General features: G+C 34.1%; 2 protein-coding genes across 2 annotated transcripts; one reads left to right on the forward strand and one right to left on the reverse strand.

Annotated features, from left to right (window-relative positions):
• The first annotated feature begins 1,748 nt into the window (after window positions 1-1,748).
• Polr3A (RNA polymerase III subunit A) lies at window positions 1,749-6,488 on the forward strand. Its single transcript, XM_070635220.1, has 5 exons — window positions 1,749-2,290; window positions 2,349-3,274; window positions 3,333-3,460; window positions 3,521-5,973; window positions 6,125-6,488. Exons 1-5 carry the CDS (start codon window positions 1,856-1,858, stop codon window positions 6,317-6,319), a joined length of 4,137 nt encoding a protein of 1,378 aa, XP_070491321.1. The 5' UTR covers window positions 1,749-1,855; the 3' UTR covers window positions 6,320-6,488.
• Window positions 5,959-18,759, reverse strand: LOC139086431 (aminopeptidase N-like). The gene is made up of 12 exons (XM_070634884.1): window positions 18,372-18,759; window positions 12,062-12,807; window positions 11,479-11,863; window positions 11,371-11,418; window positions 11,245-11,312; window positions 11,126-11,181; window positions 10,884-11,067; window positions 10,044-10,818; window positions 9,777-9,970; window positions 9,412-9,720; window positions 9,140-9,359; window positions 5,959-7,947 (listed from the first exon to the last, which is right to left on the reverse strand). Exons 2-12 carry the CDS (start codon window positions 12,787-12,789, stop codon window positions 6,430-6,432), a joined length of 4,485 nt encoding a protein of 1,494 aa, XP_070490985.1. The 5' UTR covers window positions 12,790-12,807; window positions 18,372-18,759; the 3' UTR covers window positions 5,959-6,429.
• Window positions 18,760-19,708: the final 949 nt, after the last annotated feature.

Below are 19,708 nucleotides of genomic sequence, written 5' to 3' on the forward strand. Positions count from 1 at the left end.
TATTAAAGTTTGACTTCAAGCTTCCGAGATTGTGATGTGATTTATGGTCGAAAGGGGTAGTTTATTTATTACGAGTTGAGGTTGTGTAGACGGTGGCAATTTTTTAAGAAGAGGAGGTTTCTCTTGTTTAAGGGGATGAGATCGACATTCTGAAGGACGATTTACTCATTTAGGTACAGACACTAATCCAAAGCCGAGTGTTCATATTTATTTGATTAGTATGTAAGAACGTCCAAAGAAGCGTATCCAAAGATTCATGATGTGAGGGGTTCAGATCAACCCCCTCATCATGTGCTCCTTTTTGCTACTAGGACTTTTCGAGACAATATTTCAAAAATTCCCCTAAAAATTTTGTTACATTCAAGAAAATGTTAACCGCCCCAAGCAATGCCTGTCTTTACCCCTGTCTCTAAATGCTTCACGCTTCACATTACTAATTTTTTAATGAGAGATCATCATTATTTTCACTTAAAATCTTGGGTTGAAGAAGGAGTTAACTTCCGGTTCATTTACAGGGTATGTCCTTAAAGTGAACTCCTGAATGCAAATGCAGATGGAGTGTATCTGGAGTAGGTTGTGCAATTTCATTGCTAATTTGTGGGAAATATCTAAGGTTGTATTAGAAGTAACGTAATAAGCAAACAACCCCAAATCCACCTAGATTAAAATGCATTATAATAATATTAATCATAATTGAGATAAAGAAAGAGAAAATCATTATTTCAATGTCTCTTTTTAATTAAGAAAAACGGTATAAGAAATATCAATAATGTGTAACTAGCAGAATCAGTGTAAAATTATGGGAAAAATGCTATTTAAATAAAAGAAAAAAATTAAATAAATTATTCAGAATAAAAAATGAGAAAAAATACTACCGACACATCCGAAAAGAGGAAATCAAAGAGAGAGTGACATAAAATCATATTCGGATCGAATCAGTAACAATCAGGAAGCAAAAAGTTCAAATTGGGTGATAAATAAAAAACAAAAAAAAAATCTATTAATTTTGCAAAGAGAATCAAAGTGAAAAATAATAAAAATTAAATGAATAGAGGAGTCGTTCACTTATTACGTAACGCTCTTATTGGGGAGTAGGGTAGGGATTAAGACGCTTCGAACAATGAAACATTGTTATGGAGGTAGGGTAGGGGGGATCAGTCAAGACACTTCAAACAATGAAGGGAGCATTACGTAATAAGGGAATAGACCCCTAATTTAATTTAGGAATTTATTTCATCTTTGCACTGTAAGAACTTGTACATAAAAGTTTATATAAATCTATTTTTAGCAATTGATTTTAAGTTTCTCATGAAAACAATTGATAAATAGCGGCTTAAACTATTTATTTTAAGGCACTTTTAGGAAATGTAAATTAATTAATTATTATTATGTATTATTATTACAAAAATAAAAATGTATTAAATTCAAAATCAAGCTTTTCTATTTTAATTTCAATCAGCTTTTCATTGAAATTTTCAGATTTTCCAGCACAGCACCCCAAAAGTATGAAATAATCTATTTTCCACTGTTTGAAACAGATTTTACTATTTTTGTACATTATTAAACATTAATGAACCTTTCAGGTAGTAAGAAAATCATTTCAATACCTTCTAACTACCCCAAAAATCTCAGTTTGAGCAACACTGCACAAACTTTTTGATACCGGCTTTTTAAAAGTTCAAAAAAATTAACGGCCAAAAAAAATTTGAAAATCTTTCCAAAAGAAAATAAGTTGATCGTCCCCTACATAAACAAACCCACATTTCAAAAGAAATATTTTGAAATTTTATTAATTTATTAGTTATTCATCAAATAAGTTGACTAAAATTAAGTTACTTCGATAGTAAAGGCCAAGATGCCTAAGGAACAGTTCAGAGAAGCTGACGTTATTAAGAAAATATCGCATGTATCGTTTAGTGTAGATAGTCCGCAACAAATCCAGCAATGCAGTCATTTACAAGTGAAAATGAAAACTCTTTACAACCAGGATAACAAGAGGACACCTGTTGAGAATGGTGTTTTAGATCCTAGACTTGGTGTTAGTCAAAAAGGAGCGATTTGTGCGACTTGCAATCAAGGATTAAATGAATGTATTGGACATTTCGGTTATCTGGATCTTGCATTGCCGGTTTTCCATGTTGGACATTTTCGCGTAACAGTCACTATCTTACAAACAATTTGTAAAAAATGTGCGCGTGTTATGTTAAAACCAGAAGATGGAAAAGTTTTCAGTAAGAAGCTAATGAATCCAAATCTATCGTACTTAGCCAAAAAGGCTATTCATCAACAGGTAATATTGTTGCTTCATATTGGTTTTAACTGTTTACTGGATGTTTTTACAATTTTAGATTCTCAAAAAAGCTAAAAAGAATAACAAGTGTCCGTATTGTGAAGCTGTAAATGGATCAGTCAAGAAAGGTCCTGGGTTAATGAAAATCGTCCATGAGCCATTTAGAGGCAAGAAGAAAACAGATCCATTATTGACAGCAGCATTAGATGAACTCATTCAAGCTACTGAAAGTAATAAAGAATTATCACAAAGCATTGGGCCATCATCGCTTATTCAGGAATTGAATCCAGTAGAAGTTTTGCATTTATTTAAGAACATCCAAAAATGTGATATTCCATTACTTGGAATGACCTCTGAAAGCTCAGATCCAGCAAATCTAATTATTACAAGAATTTACGTCCCGCCAGCCTGCATTCGTCCATCTGTTGCTTCTGAAATTAAGTCTGGAACTACAGAAGATGACTTGACCATGAAACAGAGTGAAATTTTGTTAATTAACGATTATATTTCTAAGCACATGAATACCAGTGGAAAAATGGAAATTATTCAAGAAGATTGGGATTATTTGCAGCTTCATGTTGCTCTATATTTCAACAGTGAAGTTTCTGGGGTTCCATTAAATATGATGCCAAATAAGTCAACAAGGGGAATTGTTCAGCGACTAAAAGGAAAGCAAGGTCGTTTCAGAGGAAATTTGTCAGGAAAGCGTGTTGACTTCTCAGCACGTACTGTAATTTCTCCAGATCCAAATCTTATGATTCATCAAGTCGGTGTTCCTGACAGAATTGCTAAAATTCTCACATTTCCTGAGCGAGTTAATTCAGCAAATATACAAATGTTACGTCAAATGATTCGTAATGGAACTGACATTCATCCTGGTGCTAATTATGTCCTACAAAAAGGAGCTGTCAATAAGAAATACTTGGCTTATGGAAATCGTGATAAATTGGCTCAAGAATTGAAATATGGAGATATCGTTGAGAGGTGAGTAGTCACTGTGAATGGTCAAGAATGTTAACTAACAAGCCATTATTATTTATAGACACTTGATAGATGGAGATATCGTTTTATTCAATCGACAGCCAAGTTTGCATAAACTTAGTATAATGTGTCATCAAGCAAAAGTTCAGCCACAAAGGACATTCAGATTCAATGAGTGCGTCTGTACACGTAGGTTCTAGTGCTGTTCCTTTATATCACTTGAATTAATCGTAATTTGTTTTTTTATAGCTTACAATGCTGATTTTGATGGTGATGAAATGAATTTGCATTTGCCACAGACTGAAGAAGCCAGAGCAGAAGCTTTGGTTTTGATGGGAAATCGATCGAATCTTGTAACACCGCGTAATGGAGAATTGCTGATTGCTGCAACTCAAGATTTCATCACTGGCGGTTACTTGATCACACAACGTGATGAATTTTTTACAAAGGAAAAGGCAATGCAGCTAGCGACAAGTATGATTTCAGGACCTGATTCAAATTTGACTGTTGAACTTCCGCCACCTGCAATTTTAAAGCCACGAAGACTGTGGACAGGAAAACAAATATTCAGCTTGATTCTACGTCCAAATAAGAATTATCCAGTCATTGTAAATTTAGCAACAAAAGGAAAGAATTATACTGGAAATAATGACATGTGCGTTCGTGATTCCTATGTAATTATTAGAAATTCTCAATTACTTTGTGGATCAATGGATAAAAGTACTTTGGGATCTGGAACTAAAATTTGCGTATTCTATACAATTTTACGTGATTTTGGTGAGAATGAATCAACAAAGAGTATGTGGCGATTAGCTAGAATGGCTTCATATTACATGATGAATCGTGGCTTCTCATTTGGAATCGGAGATGTTACACCAAGTAAACGATTGTTAGAGGATAAACAGGAATTGCTTGATAAAGGTTATGCTCGATGTGATGAATATATTATGGAAATGAAGAAAGGAACACTTCAATGCACACCGGGTTGCACACCAGAACAGACATTAGAATCAATGATGCTTAAGGAATTGTCAACAATTCGTGACTTGGCTGCAAAAGTTTGTTTCCGTGAATTACATCCAACAAATAGTGCATTGATTATGGCACAGTCAGGATCTAAAGGTTCAAATATCAATATTTCTCAAATGATTGCCTGTGTAGGTCAACAAGCTATTAATGGTAAAAGAGTTCCTAATGGTTTTGAGGATCGTGCATTGCCTTATTTCGAAAAGTTTTCAAAGATTCCAACTGCAAAAGGTTTCGTCCAAAATTCTTTCTATTCTGGATTGACGCCAACAGAATTTTATTTCCACACAATGGCTGGTCGTGAAGGTCTCGTAGATACAGCTGTAAAAACGGCTGAAACTGGTTACTTACAGAGGCGTTTAGTCAAATGTCTTGAAGATCTCGTCGTTCAATATGATGGAACTGTAAGAAATGCAATCAGTGAAGTTGTAGAATTTTCATACGGTGGAGATGGATTAGATCCAGCATGTATGGAGACAAAGAATCGTCCAGTAGATCTTGAACGACAATTAATGCATGTTCAAGCGACATATCCACATCGAGATCAAGTCAAAATATGTTCAAAGGATATTAAATCAGCAGCTGAGGAAATTTTGGCAAGACCTGAATATTCAACAAGTAGAAATGACTTTAAATTAGAATGTATGAATTTTTTGGAAAAAGTAGCTAAAAAAATTGAAAAAGTTGAGACTAATTATGGACATTGTGGGAAAGTTGCTGACGAAATTAATAGAATAACTGAAGGACAAATTGAACAGTTTATGAATATAGTAAATGAAAAGTTTAATCGATCGACAATTGAACCGGGAACGGCTGTTGGAGCTTTAGGTGCACAATCAATTGGTGAACCAGGAACTCAAATGACATTGAAGACTTTCCATTTTGCTGGTGTTGCTTCCATGAACATTACACAAGGTGTGCCTCGTGTCGTTGAAATTATCAACGCAACCAAACAGATTTCAACTCCTGTCATTACTGCTCATATTCATGACAATAAGTCGATGGAAACTGCTAGAAAAGTTAAGGCAAGGATTGAAAAGACAACTTTGGGAGAAGTTTCATCATTTTTAGAAGAAGTTTACCGAAATGATGAATGCTTCTTACTCATTAAGCTTGATTTGGACAGAATTCGTGTATTAGGACTGGAAGTAAATATTGACACAATCAAGTACTCAATTTGCATCTCGAAACTTAAGCTTAAACCAAATCAAGTAGAAATTCATGGACCTTCGCTACTTGTTATACGACCTGATACTGCCAAATACGGAAATATGATGAATGTTGAGCTGCAAAGGTTGACATCATTAGTTCCAAAAATTGTAATTGCTGGAATACCGAGTGTTTCACGTGCTGTTATTGCTATTGACGATAAGGAAGGATTTTATAAATTATGCATTGAAGGTGCTGCATTAAGAGATGTTATGGCTACATATGGTGTTGTTGGGAGTAAAACAACAAGTAACAATATTTGGGAAGTTTTCAATACTCTTGGAATTGAAGCTGCACGAACGACAATTATTCGTGAAATTACAGATGTTATGGAAGGTCACGGTATGAGCGTGGATTACCGTCATATTATGTTGCTGGCAAGTCAAATGACAAGTCGTGGTGATGTATTGGGTATCACTAGACATGGATTGGCTAAAATGAGAGAATCAGTCTTCAATTTGGCATCGGTAAGTTTTATTTTTATTGTTTCTAAAACGGTACAAATGTTAATTTTATTGAAACCATACAAATGTTTGGTTTTGATACAAGGAATTGTATGGTTTTCGACTTTATTTTATTGACAAAAATTTTAATGCTTATTTTATTTCTATCCAACAGTTTGAAAAGACAGCTGATCACTTGTTTGATGCTGCATACTATGGACAAACAGATTCAATCGATGGCGTCTCAGAAAGAATTATATTAGGAATGCCTGCATCCATTGGAACTGGATTGTTTAAATTATTACATAAACACGATGATAAGAAGATTCAATCAGTGCCAATCCCGATATTTGATAAGTTTGCATGGTAAAAATGTGATGAATTTTTATTGTGTCAAAAATGGAAGTGAGTGGATTAGAATATTTGAATTAACTGATATTTAAAATAATTTGTTATGAACATCTATGAACTATGTAAATTTTACATCAATTTAAAGATTGCTAGAATGGCAAATAAAATTAAAGATATTGAAACTGTAATCCCTGATGCACCATCAACGTCTAAATTAAAATCTCGTCCGTAGATTCCAAATGCTAGTAAATTTTCAGAATTTTCTTTCAAGTTTATAGCTATTTCATCCTCATCTTCGTTATGCTTAACTGTATAATCGAAATCCTCAGGTTGTAAAGGAACAATGGATGTGTCAAGTGATGTTGGCATGTAGATGAATTGTCCATCTTTAGTTGGGAACTTTCCATCAATTTTGACTTCTTTCCATTGATGGATATTCTCTAAAGTTTCGTCTCTTACTCCACAGCCTGCTTTGGTGCTGTTTCTACAAGCGAGAATAGCACAAGCCACAACTCCACCATTAGCAAATCCATCGAATGTCCTTTGACCATGATTAAATGCCATAACATATTGATAATGCTTTACAGTTGCTGAATTTTGAATTGTGTAGTTGACTTTTATATTACAGCATGTAGTTCCGCGACAGATCTTCATCTCACTCGAGTGATTTCCATCAGTATCATTCAAGAATGTCATGTCATAAACATCAAGTTGATCTCTTTTAAGATACAATGTCTTCATTTCATTCTTAGTGTATTTAGTAATCTCATGCGTAATAGCTACATCTTCATTTTCCTTAATTTTCTTATGAACAGTCGCGACGAAGACTTTTGTTGAATTATCACCTCCCATTTCCATAACATATGCTCCCTTATTACCTCCATAAATTCCAGTTCCTGTTGATCCAATTGCTGGGAAATTGGCACCAGCTGCCAATAAATTTGCATTATGGGAATAAGCCCAATTTTGTTGTGCTTGAACAGCTGTTAAGAATGGAGCTTCTGAGAACCACATTGTTGGGAAGATTACATCTGTGACGTTATGACTGCGAATAAGTTCAACGGCCGGATATCTGAACATTAAGTCGAAGCATATAAAGTGACCGAATTTAACACCAAAATCAGTTGTGAATGTTGCCATTTGTGGCTTGTATGGCTTATCAACATCTTCACCAAACAAATTGAACTTACGATAACGCGAAATGACGACACCGTCCCGATCAAAGACTACATTTGTGTTATAGTAGCTAAATCCATCTTCTCGTTCCTTGCAATCTCTTGTATCGCCATTTTCAGTCATTTCAACATCAGGACATTTAGCCTTTGTTATCATATTTACAACTATATATCGTCCATACTGCTTAGCTAGGCATGAAATTTTCTTAGCAACATTATCATCTTTGTATTTATCACTGCCGCAAGGCGCTAATTTTTCAGAAGGTTCTGGAATTTCTGCTGCTGTTTCCATCCTATTGAATGTCATTTCCGGGAATATGATGATGTCGATTTCCTCTTCTGGCTCTTCCATAATTTTGATGTACTTCTCTAAATTCGTCTTTGTTCGTTCTGTTGTATTTAATTCTTGTACCAAACCGAAATTAAATTCTACAACAGCTGCTACATATGTAGGATCTTCGGGAGTTGATTTCTGTTGGATAGATTAAGCTATAGACTTATTTCACAAGCATAAATACTTGAATTACCTGATATGATGAGTGGATCATAAAGATCAAGAATAATACTTTAGTCAGCATGATTCGATAGATGTGTCTGATCGAAGTGCAAAATACCTAATGAGTCTTGATGGCTGTGCTACAGTTATTAAAATATACAATAACTTTTATCAGAATTTATGGCTATATAATTGATGATTGGAATCTTATCACCATCACGTTTTATTTGATATTGTCAATTAGTACACTTATTTTTGGCACGCAATCGAATGCTCGTATGATTATAAAACCTTTCTGCCCTTATCGACTTAGACGATAGGAGTAAAAGTAATGATTCATTATTGTAAAACGTACGTATGACTTGATAAGATTGTATTCGTATTTAGCTTAGTCTACGACCTGTAATTAATTCAATAGACAGTCTTACTAATGCTTGATAGCAACACAAAGAAGCTATAATAAGGTTGTATTAAGACTGCTTCTGTAGCTGTATTAAGCGTTAGTGTCGATTAAAGGTTGAAAGTCTTTGTTGACAATCCGTGTCAAAACTTTCAACAATAATATTTATTTTGATAACGTGCTTTATTGATGTATGCCAGTTGTGGGCAACATATGTGCTGCAGTATGATAGTATAGAATGTAGATTACTCAATAAACTTTCTGACACACTTAAAAGGTTGATAACAACTGGTTTATTAAAAATGAAAGAAGTATTTTGGCGTATTGGAAGTTGTAACTGTATTCTTCCTCCTTTCCAACACAATTTAAGGGTTTTGAAGGTTCTGCGTGATATTACGTATCATATTACGTCAGGGGAATAACCCGAAATTTCTTGAGAATGGATGAGCGGTTTGACCTTCAAACAACTTCCCCTGTATCACCCAGTGTCCTCGAGAGGCGAGATAGGACCGATCATAGATGACCTTGGGTGTTTGAGATGTCAAAGCTTAATAATTAAATTTTTGGTGCTAAGACAATTTTCCTGGAAGTTCAAAACATGATCTAAGTAAACAGTACCTAACTAGCATCAGATTTAATTCTTAAATTTAATTTATTAATTCCTTTAAACATCAATATAGCTATTACGATTTTTTTGGCATAATAAAATTGTTCTGTTTGAATTGTAAGTACACACTAATAGGTTGTTAAAAATCCTTTATCCTAGTCTAAATTAACTTTGAGCCAATCAACGATCTTTTTATGATTTTTATTCAGCCAAGCAATGTTAGCTTCAGCTTGTTCAATTGCTTGCTTTAATGTTCTTCCTGCTTTAAGTTCTTTATCATCGAACCGCTTCAAATCATCTAATTGATTCGGGTCTGTCATCCTTTTGGTGACAAATTTGATTAAGCTGTTCAGAGTGCTCATTGGAGATCCAAGACCAAAGCTGTTAAAATTTATGAATTAATACAAGCTTTATTGTAATTCTAATAACTTACTGTAATCGAAGTCTCTTCCAATTATTCTTTATAAAGTTAAATGCAATCGGTTGTCCCCAAACATTACTTGAGACTGATGAAAATACTCTAAATGTATCTTGCTTCCTGATTCCTTCATTTTCAAGTGATCGTTCTAAATAACGACTTAGCAGCCATGGCTCCCTGGTGCATCCAAGTGCTTGCAGCAATAGTTCCTTTTCACTTGACATTGAAGTATTTAAGAATCGATCCCATGCAAAGTCCCAGTCTTCATGATCTCCATGTCTTATGGCTGTGCAGTAGACGATTAGTTTCAAATTTGGAGAGATTCTGGAATTGAAGGATATGACGATTGTAGGCAACTTAAGTAGGATATTGTTACTTACGGATTATTGATGTCAGGATTAGCTTCCATCTTCCATAAATGATACTCCCTAATGGAATTAGCAATACAATCTCTGTTTCCTAAATGGCAAGCAGCCTTCAAGATCTCATGACGACTCATCTTTTGTAGAATATCTCCACGATCCTCAAAACCTAATTGACTGTAAATGTTTTCAATTCTCGTCGTAAAGTATTGCTGGAAGTGTAATTGAAATGCATTTTTGTAAGTGAAATTTTATATCAAATTACATGGCACTTATGCAATTCACCTTCATTAAGTGATAATCTGGCATTCGAATGAGCATTGAGTCAATGTAGAATAAATTACTGATTGCGGTTTTCCACGGTACATAATCCGTTTCATGCTTTAAGTACTTTGTCAAATCCATTGCAACACTGTAATCGAGAATATCAGCACGTGCTAAGTTCATTGCATCATCCATCAATTGAGCGCGATTTGCTTGGGAAATTTCATTATAATGTTGTGGATCATTAAGGTGCTTAGTGATAAGCTTCCAATTTTCTAAATCATAATTCACTCGATAGTAGTGAGCAACTTGTGGATTAAAAATAATCCATTCTGAATTGTCAATGTCCTGATTAATTGTCATCAATCTTTCAGCTTTCATCCAGTAAGACGGCTTAGTATTCTCAAAGTCCAAATCTCGTTTCGTTGTGTATGAAATCGGAATAAACCACAGTGGATCCATTTCCTCCTTTAATTTCAGCACTTCCGTAGAATTTGATTCAATCAAAATGAACCTTTTTTGTTCCAATTTAATCTCATTATTTTCATAATTTCTGGTGACAGTCAGCAATGGAAGACCGGTCTGCAATGTCCATCCATCCATAATCTCCTTAACGGACATGTTGGCACTGAAAACTCCAGAGCGTACAGCCTCAACAGTCAAGGCATTCCATAAATCATTTTGAGTTGCAGTTTGGAAGGAAAATTCTTTCAAATAATTGGATAGACCTCGTTTGAAGACATCCATGGTCAGGAAGTTTTCCATTGAACGGATGAGGGATGCGCCTTTTGAGTAGCTGGAATGAGATTTTGATAGATATGATTATTTTGAGAATGTTAGGGGAAAGCATGAACAACTTACGAGATTGAGTCAAAAATTTCATTGATCTGGTCGGGATTCTGGACTTCAATAGAGATCTTATGTGATGAAATCAAGGCGTCCAAAGAGAATACTTGATGTAGCTCATTGATGACGAAAAGATCCTTAGACTTCCAAGTTGGTTCAATGTGATCGACGATGATGTGCTCCATGAATGTTGCAAAACCTGGATAGTCAACAGTTATATTTCAGGAACCATAAAAACTTGAAGATCTTAAGCTTACCTTCGTTTAGCCATAAATCACTCCACCAATGAGGCGTGACCAAGTTTCCGAACCACCTAGCATGAATCACAAAAGAAAGTTTTTATTTTCATGATAATAAATCAGCTATTAAGTCTTACTGATGTGCTATCTCATGAGATACAACAGCTGCAACTGTCATTTTTTTGCCGATCGCTGAAACTCCTTCCTGAAATGTGCAACTGCTTATTAAAGATTTAATGTCATTAACTTGTTTCGTATCTTACGTCATACAGCATCGCTGTTTCGCGGAATGTTATCAGCCCGAAGTTCTCCTGTAAATTATGCAACAACATGTGATTCTCAGAAAGTTTCAGCATAGACTTTAAACTCACCATAGCACCAAACGCAAAATCAGGAATGGCAATCAAATCCGTTTTTGGCAATGGATATTTCACGCCGAAAAATCCTTCCAAAAATTTCAAAACTTTTGGTGCGATTGACAAAGCATAATCTGTAGACTGAACTGCATCAGCTCGAGTCCAAACTCCAACATTTCCATTTGAGTTATTTTTAAAGTCACAAACGACAAAAGCTACAAGATAAGTTGACATTTTTACAGATTCTTGGTAGATATCGAAGACATAATCTCTTGTTGGTGCTGCAATTCTATCAATTTGTTGGACTGTCTTTTCAAGTGGCATGTTAGATAGGGTAATCATTGATTTTGGACGTCCTAGAGTTATTTTGAATGTGGCTTTAAATTCTGGCTCGTCGAAGCTATTGAAGAAGAGATCAGATAAAATATGGAATGTCTGAAGTTGGTTTAGGATACTCTTGGATTCTGAGTTTGAGCTAGTCTAATGAAGTTTTATAGCTAAAGTCTAGCTTGGGAGATCATCATTCAGAGTACATCCAAAATTATTCTATCTAACTAGCTTCAACTTCCAAACATACAATTTTCATCAAGTCACTTACCAAGGAAATGCCCTCCTAGCATCTGTTGCTTGGAACTGTGTGGATGACAGCCATTTAGTCTGATTCTCAACTGTGTATGAAGACTTGTAAAATCCTTGTAAATTGTCTAAGATTTGTCCAACATATTTCAACTTAAGCAGATACTCTTTGCCTGCTTCCAGCACTTCATTTGTCTCAATTACGAGAAACTGTTTCTCATCAATAAAGTAGTGATTCTTGACAGTGATTTCATCGTCAGTTACTTCTCCATTTTCATTTAAGACTTTTATGACTGTATGATTACGATTAATCTTCAATGTCCATGAATGGATTGAAATGTTTGTGCAACTTTGGTCTACATGAATTTTAACAGCAACATCACCTTTAAATGTGAAATTATCACCACTAAGGTCTGGTGCTATTACTATATCGTAAGATATAGGCTTCATTGATCTCGGTAGCCTCACATCTTTGTAAACTGTCGGCTCTGCTTCTCCATCTTCTACAGGTATAGCTGTTGGCGGCACATTTCCATTAATATGATTGTGATACTGACTTCCGCAAGTCCTTTCACTTTCATCTTGTGGACATACAGCAAAGTTATAAACCAGAAGTGCAACAGCAATTAAACTGCAGATAAAGATGACAAGAAGCATAAGAAATGTCATTCGACTGAGTTTCATGAAAGGCTTTTTGATATCATAGCTATCAGGATGTCTCGAATGTTCCATGTTGAATGTGTCTCGCATTCTTTATGGCCGGTAATTCTGTTGGATATAAGGGTTGATTAATAATTGAGATTCATTAGGATATTAAGTTCAAAATGCAATGAGGATGTGGGTATACTATATGAAATATATACTGCTGACAAACAGATGTTAAGTTTGAAGTAATTTGATCTTTAGTCACTAAATACTTCCTGATCACTTGATTTCACTTTCGTAATTATTTCGGCAATAAGCAAAATTATTCAGTTTGAAGGAACACAAAACTGGATTTTGCAAGACCTTTTTTGGAAGTGATAGCAGTTGGAATGACACAGCAATTTAATTTCTGACATCACATTTGATTAAAGATCCACGCGAAAGTCATTAAATTTTAACAATCTCATCAGACACTTTACAGATCAGACGATGAATTAACAGCAGAATTCACTGATAATAAAACCTAAACGGCTAAACTAAATTGTTGACGCACATAAATTATCAACATTTAAATGGGATCATTAACAAGGGATGTCCAATGTTTAGTGGAGGTGCTGTATATTCGGTTTGTGCTTTGGTTCAATGCAATGGAAAGAGCTGTGTAATGAAAACTGGATAGAGAAAGAAGGTTTAAGTTGCATTCGGGCTATGATGTGACTCGTAAAGTTTTCTTTCTTCTCTAGAACCTTATAGGCAGAGAATCGACTTTCCTTGAACATCCAAAAGAGAGGAGCTCCAAAAATCACATTTTATGGACATTATTTACAAACATCCACTAACAGCATCATCATAAAAATTAAATAATTAATCAGAAGGCGTTTAAATCATTAAAATGGTCAGAGTTTAATTGCCTGATGATTAAAATTTGTGACAGATAATATTTATTAAATTTGGGATCGCAAGGTTAGGTATATGCTCTACAAATGAGTACGATGAATCTTTAAAAGAGTATGCGGAAGGTGATATGAAGCTTTTTGCGATTTGTGATTAAATTGTTTACACGAAAGTGCTGACCATGGGGGTCTATCGTGATTTATAACATAATTAGTCGGTGACAAAATGCAGCATGATGACACATTATTCAATTTGTGCATTATGTGCTCGTACTTGAAGTGTGGGATAAACATATGAGGCACACGCTCAACTTCCTTGAAATTTATTTGTCATTTATACTCAATAAATTTCGATGTGATATAAAATTCGCAAAAAAATTTACAGCCACGAGTGCGACTCAATATAAATGTGTCCACGGGTCACTGAAATGTGCCTTAATTTAATATCAATTTATTACTGAAGAAAATGAAATCATTGACTTAATATTTTCTATATTCTGACCTTAAATGTTTCTCAGTTCGTTTAACTTGAGCGCACGAATTTCTTTTCTTTTGTGATTCTTTTTTTTCGGAACCGCACACGAAAATATTAAAAGATTACAAATAAATGATACAAAATTTTCTTTTCCGTCTATTAAAATGAAAATTGCTACGATACGATAGACTTGATGTCGCAGAGTCAATACTACATAGAAATTGATATTGTGGAATCGATTCCTATTGAATATTCAGTTCCGTTTGCTGGAATTATCATAAATTAGCTTGAATCGGAAAATTAATTCGAATCATAAAACACAAAACTTGCGATTAGATTAATAAATTAATGGATGTAATGAATTTGGCATGACAGGCTTGATGGTTTGTGGTTGAAAAGTTGCTGCAAACTGCTTGTCGCTGAGTTGTGCTAACTGCTGTTGACAATTTAGTGTATTTATCAATTTTGTTCTAGATTCGATCATAATCAGCTCCAAATAAGCACTTAATCTTTCAAGGTCAATGACCTATAAATCCTCAGCTATCAAGCAACTGATATTACTAAAAACAATAGCAATAAGCAGCATAAAATTCAAACCTAAACGATAAATTAATCAGCCGTCATATTGATTTTATTAGAACTGTCACGTGTTGTTACTTCATGACTCTACTAAGTCATTTATCAAGATTTGCAGCTATTACATTAACTGACTTCATTTGACCAACAATTTGGCAGATCTAAAGGCATTTAAGCAGGGTTGATACTTCAATGTTTACTACGTATGGATGTTTATGGACATTTGTGCAAATAGCCATCACCTTCATCTTCATCTTCTTGTCTAGACAACATTTGCGTCAGAATCTCCTTAATCTCTAGTATCTATGACTACTAATCAACAACCCTGTCTTTAGCTCATCATGATTGATGGACGAAAGTTGTGACACATTTTATTTATTGCTGCATAAACAAGGCTGATTGTACATTAGATTAAATAATCAATGGATGACATTCAATATAGAAACTTATGATTACTTCTCGTATTTCTCCGACATTGTCATTCAATCGCCGGGAAAGAAATAGGAAGCAGCATGAAGTTGATATTATTTATGCTAATTCCTTTACATTATGTCAAACATGTAGTATAAGTCACAACTACACATGTTTTTCATTCATACTTTGTTGTATGATTTTTTACTAGGGATGCTGCACGTTGAGCATGTTATGAACTTGATTCTGACAGTCGATTGATATTGAGCTGATTTAATTCAAGGAGCGTGTTGAATACTAATCTACAGCAAGGTCAGTCAACAGTAGTAAATCATGTAGTATGAAGGAATTCCCAGTGATAAACTTTTCAACAAATTGGCGCAATCGTGCATTCCATGAAAACTATACATCCACAATCTGACATAAAATGTATTCATCCTCGAAAGTATTCAAACTTAATATTATTTTCATTTAAAATAAAGTATTCCGCATACATAAGTGCCTTCAATTGAAGTTCAGTTGCTTATTCGTTTGTTCATGCCGTTGACAGTGTCTAGTTCAAGGTCGGAAGCATATGTAGAAGAAGAATAAATAAATTTAATCTTGGGGATGTCAATTTATGTTGTGCATATGAATGCACAGTATTGATTTAGTATCAGTTGATTAGATTGCATGGAATAACTGTGTCGAATGTCATGCTGTCAGCAGATTTTGTGGATTGTTTTATGGATATAATTGCTGCAAATTTGAAGTGATCAGCACGTCTTGAAATGAACATAAAGCTTTGCATAATAAACTGCCTAACTCCGTGACTAACTAGATAGTTTAACAATTTTGCAGTTATAGATCCATAAATCCGTCAATCCACACAACTCATTTCTCCCACTAGGATGTTTATCATTATTTTACAGTCCATGAATTCACGCTTCAATTCATCCTGACGCATTCAAGTACATAAAATGCAACAGGTGGCTCCATATGCTCGCATGAACTTGACATCTTGGCAGCATTTATTGCACTTAAATGATTCTTAATTAAAAGTTAATTGACTGTTCGTAATGGGAGTTTCATCATCGCTATCTGTTCCACAGTCAGCATGTAATTTATCTCTTTTTTGCTTCAAAAATAAAAGAATTTCATCCCAAAAAAAATAATATACACACAAAAACTGAGCGTTCTGATGTGCGACAGATTATAATATGAAAGACGATTCAGCTGTTGTTTGATATTTCTTTTCATTTTTTTGCACAGTCGCTTGATTTGATAAATTGAGTGAAAAAGAGTTTAATGCGTATTTTTACTCTTCTTTTATCATCTTTTATAAGCTCATTTAATAAATGATATGTCATGTTCAGGAATTCAATATATGTTACATAAATTACTTTTCTATATCTAAAACAGACTGTATGTTACATGAGGTACTATTTTTGGAAAGGTAGGGAAGGAATTTGTTTTGATCACGAGGATTAGACAGACCTTGAAGACGAAATTTCTATACATAATCTTAGTTACATCAATTTTGAGGATAGGAAGTATGGTGTAAATTTGTCTAAAGCTGAGAGTGAATAACGTAAAGTTCTTTGCTATTGTGGCTTATGGTCGGTTATGTGGTTTAAAGCCAAATGGATCGCATTTGAATTTTGACCCGCAACCCCTCCTAAATACATCTCTGGGAAGCGATCAGTCGACCTAATTACAAACTTAACATTTGACATACATTCGAATTCATCATTTGATTTTTGCAATAGCATTTGATTTTCCTCAACTTTTGTAATTCCTTTAGAATTTTGCTTTTGGGCAGCAATTGAATTAGTAATAAATCATATCCCTAGCAGGCAATGAGCGTGCTCTTAAGAGCAGAGGGGTATGTTGGGTATGTCAATTAAATTTGCTTTAATCTAGAAAAAAATACATATTTTATAGACAACTTTCTCCTTAACAACTTTCTCCCTAAAGGAACCAAAAATTAATGAAGTCAGTCATAATGAACTAGTCTAATCCAGACAGGAATTTCGTTATAATAATGCAATAGTTGAATGATCATCGATTCATGAAAAACATAGGTCATGTGAAAGAAATGATATTGCACAATACCTGAAGAGCAGCACTAGAAGCAAACACAGGAATGAAAGGTAAACCAAAAACAGGGGCACAACCCCTTTTTATATGCCTCAAAAATTCCTTTGAATTAGTTTACTTAAGGGAAGCTAATAATCAATTGATGGGAGACAGCAAAAGGTTTCACAATGTAATTTCTCTTCCTTTTCATGTTCCTTTTAAAACTAACTATTTAATACCCGTGTGTGTAATTTTTACCGGCAGTAAAAATAATATTTTGCTGCTTCTTCTTTGCTTTCCTTTTGCTGCCGCTATGAATGTGGATTTTTTGACGATTTTATAAACACATCATATCGCATTACAAGCACTTAATAGATTGTACAAGCATTACTTTTCCGCTGAAATCTATCCATTGTAACACTTGTTTAATATTCATGTACAAAATTCATCATCACTCTAAATTCTCAATTGGATACGACTCTCATTAATGAAGTTTTTGTTGTCTCTTTTTGTTTGGAATTTCTGTGCGGCTTTAGTGATGAAGGAATTTTGTTTTGGAAACTTGGATGTAGGATTGTAGAATTTGGAGGTTTTCTCAGGTACAGCATACAAAGGATTATCATGGCTCGAAGTCGACTTCTAAGCTGGTTGATTTGGGGTTTCACAATACTTTTAAAGGTAGTTCTGATAGCTTTACTGGCAAAAGACACAAAAAAGCACTGCTTTAACAACTGCTTCTTGAGGACACAAGAGTATTTTAGCTGATCGATCACTTTTTGATCATTTTGACAAGATCCATACCTTTTCTAAGGTGCAAATACTCCCTAATGTGGCTAAGATCAGATTAAATAGTGGAAGTGTGGAAGTGAAGATACCCGAAAAACCAGATTCTTAAAGTTTTTAGTCCTATCAATCAGATTTGACACCAAAAGTTAAAGTTCCAAATCAGAATATTAGAATTGTCATTCTAGATTATTAATCATTCTAGCCTTGATTCTAACATTAGAAGAATAACCGAATTGCATTGTACTGCCCACAAAAGATTCCATCGCAATTTCACCTCATATCCAAAAATATTGCCAACATCATCGTTAATTTAAGAATTACTGTATTCAATTACAAAGATTGTTTAAAAGAAAATGTCAAAAAATCATCAAACTTCCTTCAACCAACCACATCCAGATTTAATCATCACGGCAGTATTCGCAGCAACGAGATATGAAATCATCCATAAATATAGAAAATGCAAGTATTGTTAATTAGATTGCACTTACTAATTGATTATTTCCACTTCCAATATTGTCCTCTGTTCTTTATGTCAATTTGATATAGTAGAATTCTAAACTATTCAGCATGTACACTAGTTTCGCCTGTCTTTTCCGTGTTTTTCTTTTTTCAAAAAATCACTTTAAGGAAGTCACGTAGATATATGAGATTAATAGTTAATTGATAATACAAATTTTATACGATAATAAATGTCACATCTTATTGTGCGATCACTAAATTCTCATGTCGTGAATTTCACTTAATAAATCACATTAATTCAACATGAAAGTGAAAATATTTTATTTTTAAGATTATTTTTTTTTTTGCTCACTTTACTCAACTGTGCAGAACACGCGCTTCAATCTTTTTACACTTTTCCTTCTAACGTCTTATCGATGCGAGACCTAACAAGAGACTGAGAGATGTATAGCATAGAAGAAAAATATAATAATAATGTTCAATCGAGAAGAAATGTTCTGTGTGGATGAGAAGTAAAGCGTAAACATTCAAAAAAAGGAACTGAATTGTGTGTCTTGTGGACGGAAATGTCTTCATGCATGGCATTATGATTTGGAAAGTTAATGACTATTGGATAATGTTTTGTGACTTAATCATGAGAATTTTTTCACGATTGATTGATTTTATATGAATTGAGGGAAGTTGAAGTGGAGATATTAAGAGTTGGCTGGGAGATCGAGCAAAGCTTTTCAATTGTTTTGAGAGCTGTTCAAATGTTTTGAGGTATTTTGAATTTTATCTTAACGGCTTTTTGTGAACAATTCGGAAAATTGTGAAGGACTTTGAGATTAATCTTAATTCCCGTTCGTTCAAGCATTTGCTAATTGGATACAAATCGATCAGGATATGAAGGAATGACTCAATGTCAAATTATTGACATTCTATTCTTATGCTAGCTGTCCATAGAACCTCAATTAAAATAAACCATAACACAGCATGAACCAAAACTTAAAAAAAAATTCTCAGAATTAATTCTCAATCTCTAGAAACCCAACTGAATTCTTTAAAATTCACAACATACTAAACAGTAAACAGATGATAACACATACGGTAAATAGGTCATTATGAAAAACTACATAGACTAATATAAATGCACTAAGTATTGTCCAGTAAACTGCATTTATGTAAATACCATGAAAATGTTTTGTGAAATATAAGAAGAAAATTCAAGTTTGAAAGTCACTATTGAGTGGAATTTAAGGCGCTTGCTCTTGTTTTAGTGAATCTCTTCAGTTTTGAATGAATTGTATGAACAAAAACTATTACCTTAACATGCAAACAGACCACTTTTAGGGTACCGCAGTGGTATTTCGGTACCATGAAAGCA

The sequence above is a fragment of the Chironomus tepperi genome, unplaced genomic scaffold, assembly GCF_022539635.2.
Source record: "Chironomus tepperi strain 1889 unplaced genomic scaffold, CSIRO-AGI_Ctep_v1 contig_85, whole genome shotgun sequence".
NCBI lineage: Eukaryota > Metazoa > Arthropoda > Insecta > Diptera > Chironomidae > Chironomus > Chironomus tepperi.